Source organism: Chaetodon trifascialis, chromosome 8, assembly GCF_039877785.1.
Source record: "Chaetodon trifascialis isolate fChaTrf1 chromosome 8, fChaTrf1.hap1, whole genome shotgun sequence".
NCBI classification, from domain to species: domain Eukaryota; kingdom Metazoa; phylum Chordata; class Actinopteri; order Chaetodontiformes; family Chaetodontidae; genus Chaetodon; species Chaetodon trifascialis.
The window spans coordinates 818006-827430 of NC_092063.1; the positions used below are offsets into that span (position 1 = coordinate 818006).

At 48.7% G+C, this 9425-nt stretch overlaps 1 protein-coding gene across 1 annotated transcript in view; it reads right to left on the reverse strand.

The window, feature by feature from the left end:
• slc6a8 (solute carrier family 6 member 8) overlaps window positions 1–8953 on the reverse strand; it is a 34709-nt gene extending 25756 nt beyond the window's left edge. Inside the window, exon 1 of the mRNA XM_070969443.1 lies at window positions 7441–8953. Within this exon, the coding sequence (XP_070825544.1) occupies window positions 7441–7777 (337 nt within the window). The 5' untranslated portion in view covers window positions 7778–8953. The remainder of the gene's footprint in view (window positions 1–7440) is intronic.
• Window positions 8954–9425: the final 472 nt, after the last annotated feature.

A 9425-nucleotide genomic window follows, 5' to 3' on the forward strand; every position in this document is an offset into this window, starting at 1 on the left:
CACACACACACACACACACTGAGCTAAGTGGTGTAATGCTGTTAGCTTGTCAGTAACTCAGTGCTGATGGGATTACAGAGCACTATGGCCTCATCACAGTTAGCTGCACACACACTCAGACACACTCTAGCTGCAGAGGCTGCATCCACACACACGCTGCTTTATTCAAAACCACACAACTTTATTCTATGTTGTCCAAAGTTTCCAAACACAACAGAACATCCTGCAGACTGATGATGAAGAGCTGCGACAACATTTAACACAAAGGATCCACACTGAGGAACAAATCCCTCCTTTGATGGTTTCAGGGTGAAATTCTCACCAAAGTGTGTGAACGTTGTTCTCTGACTGTGCAGTCAGCTCAGCTCAGATGAGACCAGAGATAAAAATGACTCTTTCACTTTCTGCTGGTGCTCAGAGCGACAAGCATCCACTTCTTTGTGGGCCTGCACACAACTTTAGCATCATTTGTCATTTGCTCAATAAATGTAGAAACCACAAAAGTGGAACCTCTTTAAAAAGAAATGACCACAGACGGAGAGGAACAGGAGGCGTGAGAGCCGGGACGGGATGTTCAAATGTGAAAATGTGAAGAATTAAGCCGGCAGCAGGTGAGACAGGTGGACTATCATCCTGGACTCAGTGGTGTCACCTAACATGTCCAACACGTGGTCTGTTCAGAGCTGAAAGTGAGACAGAAGCAGAAATAGAGCTGCTGCTGCAGTTAGCTCGCTAAGCTGCAGCGCTACACTGAGTTAGCTAAGCTGGCTAATCCGGGGTAAGTCAGTGGGCTAAATACTGACAGGCTGACAGGGCTAATGACAGAGCACGAGCACCATCGTCGTCATCATCATCATCATCATCATCATCACCATCAACATCAACATCATCATCACCACCATCATCATCATCATCATCATCATCACCACCATCATCACCACCATCACCACCGTCATCATCACCATCGACGTCATCATCATCACTGTCATCATCATCATCATCATCATCACCACCATCATCACCACCATCATTACCGTCATCATCACCATCATCTTCAGATGATGACAGCTGCAGATCTGACGAGGTTCCCGTCAGCCTCAGCTAATGTTAACTGCTGGTTAATGTTAGCATGCTAACAGGCTAAACTAGGACGGTGAACATTACATTAGCATGTTAGCATTGTCAGTGTGAACGTGATTAACACGACTCTGAATTACAAGTCAAAAGAGACGAAAAGCTTCTAACTGTCGCTGGACGTGAAACACTGAAGGTTGTGGTGGATTCACAGATTCATTGACAGAAAGAACTGATGAGGTTTTATCAGCGGTGACGGAGGTCAGCTCCGTCTGCGACCTGGACTGTAGGTAACATGTTTGGCTCACCCAATCTGATCTGCTGCCAGCTGACCCAGGATCAGCTGGACGTCGTCCATCGCGCTGGATCCAACGAGCTTTAATTAAGATTCAAAGATTTATTTCAGTGTGCAGCGACACGCTTACTGTTCATGGCTGCAGCTCATGTTTCTAAAACTGTTCTGAACTGGTTTTAATGGAAGCCAACGGGAACCAGTGGGCCTGGTTTAGATGACGATTGATCACCGAAAACCTTCAGGACTTCAATCATTTCTGTTTTTACATGCTGCTTGATTGTGAGCGCAGCTCTTGTGGGTGTCTGTTAATTAAATAAAGTTGTTCAGTTACGTTGATGTTACACAGAGAAAAGCAGCTTTTCCATCGATAAACCACTCGACCTGTTTCAAGCTCCCAGCTGATGTTTAACCTTTATTTAACCAGGTAAAGGTTAAACATGATAACGATCAATCACTCCACAGACTGACGGAGTGATGGAGGAGCTGGAGGAGAACCAACGGTTCAAAGTCGTCCGGTTCCGTCTGCCAGACGCCTCAGTGACCGCCGCCAAGCGCTCTCTGCCAAATGCTAGCTTAGCTTAGCTGAGCTTAGCTTCCTTGCAGCCCTGCATATCAACTGGGCCACATACCTGAACGCAGAGGGAATGATTAACTCACCTGTGCTCCTGACTGCACCTCACGGCCAGCTTATAAACTCCTGCTGAAGCCTCTAGACTGGAACCATCGACGTTTTTATTACCACAAGACATTAAATGATTATTATGACCATAAAGACGTTCAGTGTGTTGACTCATATCTGAATTCAGAGATTAGACTGATTCACCTTGTCTCACTGTCTTTGTCTCACTGTCCTCGTCTCACTGTCAGATTACTGCATGTAAAACTATTCTGGACTGTTCCTTCACAGAGACCCTCCATCACTGACGTCCATGATCTTTAGTGTTCTCTCAGCGTTCTGCTGAAACAGGAAACAGGATGAGGTTATGAACTCTTCGCCACATGTGAAACTTCCTGTGGTCACCGAAGCGACTGATAATCATCATCATCATCATCATAGTCTGCTGACTCAGCAGGTTCCAGTCTGACGCTCAGACCACGACGGGCTGAACCTCCCACATCTGTCAGAAGTCAGAACCTCTTCTCTTACTTCTTCTCAAGGACCTCTGGAACCTCTTCTGTCCCCTGAGTCACTTTCAAGGACCCTTGAAAAACAGCTCAGTGAGCTTTGGAAAGATTTCCAGGACCACTGCACCCCCTGTTTCCTGTCAGTGATAACCCCTCAAGGATCCCTGGAACATTTCTAAAACCCCTGACACCTCCTCAAAGATCTTGGACTGCTCCAATAAAAGGACCACAGTCACCTCCTCCATCCTCTGGCACCTCCTCCAGGACTCCTGTAGAAAACCATTCCTGGAACCTCCTCAAATACCCCTCGAACATTTCCCACGACCCTCAGAAACTCCTCTCCGGAACACTGTAACAACGTCCTTCCTATGGAACACCTGGAACCTGGTCCCCTGGAACCCCATAGAAGACACATGGAATATCTTCCAGGGCCTTCCCTAACCTTCTAAACCTTTTCCAGGCTTCCTCCATGACATCTAAAACCTTCTCAAGGACTGTTTTTCAGACGGGACATTCAGACCACGATCTTCATCAACCACAGCAACAGCACAAAATGTGATTGGCTGGCAGACAGGGTGTCCACATACTTTTGGCCATATCATGTATGCAAAGCAAGGAGGAAAGAAAAGGAAACAGGGAGAGGAGGAGGAGGAGGAGGAAGAGGAGAGGAGGAGGAGGAGGAAGAGGAGAGGAGGAGCAGCGAGGTCTGTCAACAGGATTAAAAGATTACAGGCCACTCCTGTTAATCTCTCATCCACGTGGAGAGAGGGATGATGATGTCACACTTGGCAGCCAGTCATCTCACACACACACACACACACACACACACACACACACACACACACACACACACACACACACACACACACACACACACAGAGTCATGAATCTGTCCCTTGATCTTTCACCCTGTCCATAATAATATCTCTGAACATAACCACTGACTAACTATGGCCTGACCTTTGACCCGGGCACAGAGCAAAAGTTCATCACCATGGAGACGTGCAGCAGAGCAGGAACACTAAACTGACCAATGAGAGAGTCCGTTTGACAGCTGCGAAACACCCAATCAGCTCCAATCAGATCAATCAGGCTGGTTGAACTGCAGGACTGATCAATACTCTGGTAACTGGGAGAAAATACTGGAAATGTTCAAGGACCTTCAAAACCTCCTGAAGGATGATGCTAACATTTCAGATCCTGGAACCCCTCAAGGACCCCTGGGAAGTTCTTCAAGGACCACTGAACTGCTCTCAAGGATCCCTGGATCATTTACAAGGACCCCTAGAAACCACCCTGCGACCTTTGAACACATTTCCAGGACCACTGCAACCTTCCCAATGATCCTTGAAACCCCTGGAATATTTTCATGGACCCTTCTCACGTACGCCTTGAACTCCATAAATGACACCTGGAACACCTTAAATGACTTCTGCAGCCGTCCTTGAAAGCCACCAGCCTCCCTCAATAACATCTGATCAGAGATTCAAGGCACCTTGAATATCTGATCACTGATCTCTGATGGATGAATGCTGAGCGTGTGTGTGTGTGTGTGTGTGTGTGTGTGTGTGTGTGTGTGTGTGTGTGTGTGTGTGTGTGTGTGGCCTGTCCTTGGTAGGGTGACTGTAGCAGCAGTAACACACACACACACACACACACACACACACACACACACACACACACACACTGCAGGATAATAAATCTGAGTGACTCTGGGGGGACGAGGATAAAGGACAGAGGAGGAGGAGACAAAATGAGGTGGACACGATGAAAGACAGCAAAGGAAAGAAGGACAGAACAAAGGAGAGAAGGTTGTAAAAAGACGAGTGGAGGAACTGAAGGACAGAAGTAACTAAGTACGTCACTGAACTGATGTATTTATGTACAATTTGAGGTACTTGTACTTTACCAGAGTATTTACATGGAATCGATGAACCTTCACACACTCTGTCCTCAGTCTGTCGAGTCTGTCCTCAGTCTGTCCAGACACACTATCATTTACTATCAGGCTGCCCATCTTCAGTCTTTGTCCAGGAGGCAGACACTGTCTCTACATTTAAGAGTCGTCTTAAAACTGTCCTCTTTGATAAAGCTTATAGTTAGGGCTGGCTCAGGCTGGTCCTGGACCAGCCCCTAGTTATGCTGCTATAGGATTAGACTGTCGGGGGACATCCAAAGATACACCGAGCTCCTCCGTCCTTCTGTCCCTCTCCATCCGCACGCTCTCATGTCCTACCACGGCGTCTTACTAACTTAGCTCCTTCCCCGGAGTCTCTGTGCTTTGTTGTCTTGCAGGTTCCCATGGACAGTGTCTGAATCTGGATTGTGGATTTCAGCTGCGTCTCCTGCCTTGGCCCTGCCTGACATCCACTGCAACTGCTACTGCTGTTATTACATCCACTGTCACTGTTACTGTGACTGCATGTCTGTCTGTCTGTCTGTCTGTCTGTCTGTCTGTCTGTCTGTCTGTCTGTCTGTCTGTCTGTCTGTCTGTCTGTCTGTCTGTCTGTCTCACTCTCCCTCTCTTGCTCTTCCTCTCTCACCCAGCCGGTGGAGGCAGATGGCCGCCCACCCAGAGTCTGGTTCAGTCTGAGGTTTCTGCCTGTTAAAGGAAGTGTTTCCTCGCCGCTGTCGCCCAGTGCTGCTCATGGGGGAATTGTTGGTTCTCTGTAGATGAAGAGCTTGGTCTGTAGCAGCTCTATATGGAAAGTGTCCTGAGACAACTTCTGTTGTGATTTGGCGCTACACAAAAATAAATAAATTGAATTGAACACATGAGCTCCTCTGGAGCCTTTGGGGGCCGCGGGCCACAGCTTTAGACCCGGCGGCTGTGAGGTCAGAGGTCACAAGTACCAACCATCCCCGTTGGTGTGTTGGACATGAGGCTGTCAGAGATCAGCTGACTCAATCATGAAAGCGTCTCCTCTGAACGTCTTCCACATGAAACAGCAGTTCGTCCTGAGGGGAACATGAACGTGTGAACCTCGTCCACCACAGTCTTCCAGCAGCTCCTGAGACGTCTCAGTGTGGACGAGGAGGTGCGGCGACGTCCCCGTGGAGCTGCTGAAAACAGCAGAAAGCTCCTTTAAAGACACAGTTTGGCTCCAGCTCTTTGATAAATCAGGTGTGACGTCTCTAACCTTTGCAGACGGACACAGAGACAGTTACCAGGACATCAGAGTGTCTCTGCACTGTGAGAACTGAACCTTTTCTCTGTGATTTAACACAGTGTGACCTCCTCCTCCTCTTCCTCCTCCTCCTCCTCCTCCTCTGTCTGTGTGAACATGCAGACCTTTGTATCGACTGTGTGAACGAGACCTTTTCAGGTGAGAAGAGACATCTCTTTTTTTCCCGTCCTTTCTTTCTGTCTCTCAGCAGTTTGTCTCTGCTGGTAAAGTTTACTTTGAAAGACAAAGACACAAAGAGACAAAGGGACAGAAAGCATTTCTCTTTGAAACCTTTGGGAATAAAAGAACTGGAGCGTTAATCAGTGATGGAAATATCTGTTAGCTGTTCATGAGAAAATACAGTGAAGGTCACGCGTTCTGATTGGACAGCAGCATCGACGCTGACCATGTGACCACCTGATAGAAACACTGACAGCTGCATCGTCAATCACACACACAGTGGCTCACCTGTCAGGGAATCAACACCTGAACACAACAGCTGAAACTCTGGACGCCTGCAAATCCACAGGAACTTGAACGCACCACAGCACAACCGCTGTCCAGAAACAGCAGGACAGTCCACACACACACACACACACACACACACACACACACACACACACACACACACACACACACACACACACACACACACACACACACCTGCTGCTCACACACACACCTGCTGCTCACACACACACCTGCAAACAGCCACTGTTTGTGAGATCAGTTCCTATTGGCTGTCCTGACCCCATGTAGCCCGCCGTCTTCGTTTGTTCCACTTCCTGTTTGGTCTCTGTGCCTGTTTGTTTTGGACCACAAACAATCGTCCAGTAGAAACTTTCTGCTTTAACGAGGAAACTTCAGTTGAATGTTAGAAAACCTTAAAATTTAAATGTTTAAGTGTTTCTTTCTTTTTTATCTTCGGCTCTTTTTCGTCTCCTGTCTGATGCTTTTATTTCATTTTATTATCAGCTGTTTTTCTTTTTTCTGCAAAGTTCAAATAACTTTTAGCATTTCAGAGGAAAATGGTGTTCAGAGAGACGGAGGGGAAAATTCCTGCATTCATGAACACAGCTGAGAAACACAAACGCACACAGACACACACACACACGCACACACACACATACGCACATGCACACACGCACACACACACACACACACACACACACACACACATGCACACACGCACACACACACACACACACACACACACACACATGCACACACACATGCACGCACACACGCACACACAACAGCAACGAGATAACACACACTTCCTGTCTAGTCTGAAGCGTCCCTGCAGTTCGCCTTCTTTCAGAGGTCGGCGTGACTTCCACGGTCTGTCTGAGGTCAAAGGTCGTTCGCCCCCAAAACATTAACAAACATTCACAAACATTCAAAAACATTCACAAACTTTCACAAACTCTGAACATCGTACATCGCGGCGGTGATATTCTGACTTCCTGTCACTCACAGTGAACAAACATGGCTGACAGCTGGTCACTGTGCTGGTGGAGTTTGATTACAGAAGATCTGAGGAGCAACAAACCACAGCGACATGTCAGACGAAGACAACAAAAACAGAGCAACAAACAAACAAACGACAAACAAACAAACATGGCTGACAGCTGCTGGACGACTGGACATGTGAGCGAGACGTCGACACCTGATCAGGTAACAGAACACGCTTCTCTCACACCCAGCCAATGGTTAGGCGAGGGGTGGGGCTTCAGCTCAGTCTGCCTAGGTGTGTGTGTGTGTACGTGCACGCCTCACCTCCTCCGTTCTTGTAGCACAGGTAGGGGAACCTCCACACGTTGCCGAGTCCGACGGCGAAGCCCACGCAGGACATGATGAAGTCCATCTGCCGCGTCCATGTTTCCCGCTCCTGGTATCCTGGCCCCGCCCCTGTCACCACGCCCACTTTCTTTTCTGGTCCAGCACAAGCACCGCCCACCACGCCACCGCTGGACCCCGCCGCCGCCAGCGGGACGAGGCTGCCGTTGGCGGCTGCGGGGGGGTAACCACTGCCGCCATTAGACAGGAGGAGGGGGCTCTTCTTGGTCTCCTCCAGGAGAACCAGAGAGCAGGAGGAGGACGGATGCTTCTCCATCACTGATGTCCACAAACCAGTCAGGAACCAGAGACTCCCTTTGACAGTTTATGTCCTGTTTCTGGTCCCACAGTTAGACTCAAACCAGTTACACACCAGTCAGGAGGTCAGCTGGAGGTCCTTTAATTCTTGTCCTGTTTCTCTTGTTTTTTCCCTTAAACTCTGATCTTTTCCCAGTCACTCACGTCTCACCAGTTTCCTTAAAACCAGTACAGACTGAGTCAGTGAAGGACCAGTTCACACTGGACCCAGAACTGGTTCCAGTCCCCCTTTAATTCTACAGGTCCTTTAAAGGCTGAGGTCTCCTGTTCAGCTCAGTCTTTTTCCTTTAATCTCAGTTTTTGTCTTAAACTCAGTTTTTTTCTTAAACTCAGTTTTTTTTTCTTAAACTCTTTTTTTAAAACTCAGTTTTTCCTTAAATTCAGTTTTTCTTAAACTCAGTTTTAAGTTTCAGTTTAATCTCTGTCTTCCTCATCTTGTCCACCTCCAGCAGCCACTCAGACACCAGAGTCTGTCCCGCACAGTCCTCCTCCAGGTCTCGGTCCTCTCGTGCTCACTAATAATAGAAGGATTATTCTGCTGGTCGCTGTCGGAGCTGCGGGTGGATCGTGGATCGTGGATCGTGGATCGTGGATCACATCAGCCGAAGATGATCCGGATGATCCAGAACCTGCTGTTTGATTGGATCCGGACGAGCTGATGAATGGATGAAAATGGGACACAAATTCAAATGTCTAGTAAGAATCCAGAGACATTTGTTCCTCCAGTCGAAAATAAGAGAAAATCAAAGAGTGAAAAACGTGAAAATAAAAAATAACGGGAGTTAAACCGACAACCGGACCGCGACCTTCAAAAACAATCCACGAAACACTTGAATGTGAGTCTGAAGAATCGCATGAGAACTGAGAGTCACGGAGGAGACGGCGGCCTGCTGGAAGACGGAGAGGACGGAGAGGACGGAGAGGACGACACGATCACGGGGACCGAGCGGGAGGACACCGAGCGGCGCGCGGCTTCAGGCCCGGCGGCGGAGCAGCGGCTGCTCCATCAGAGGAGCAGAGGAGGAGGAGGAGGAAGAGGTCCGGCTTCAGCGCGTCCGCTCAGCTGTCAGATGTCCCGTTAGAGACGCTCAGAGGTATTTAAGGCGCTGCTGTCTGTCTGTCTGTCTGTCTGTCTGTCCCTCTGTCCGACCGGCGGCTTTAAAAGGAGACGCGGCTGCTGCTGCCGACGTCACGCACACGACCCCTCCCCCTCTCTGAGGACGTCATCACTATCGGCCCTCCCTCTCTCCCTCCACGACCCTTTTATCTCAGTATCTCTGACGTCACAGGGGTCCCCCACCATCCACTCTGCTCATACGCACGCACGTGCACGTACGCGCGCTCAGACATTCGCGCACTGTTTCCATCGCTTCAGTCATTTCCAGCAGACTCAGCCTGAACCTGATGGACAACGTTCATCTGTGTTGTCCTCTGATTGCCCTCTGACCTTCCTCTGATTGTCTTCTGACTGTCCTCTGATCGTCGTCCTCTTCAAAACCCTGCTGCTGGTTTAAAAATCAGCCAGTCATCTTGTTTCTGAACCTCTGAGGAACATGAAGCCAGCAGGAAGCTTCAGATCTTCAGGAACCTTCCAGCATCTGGAACCT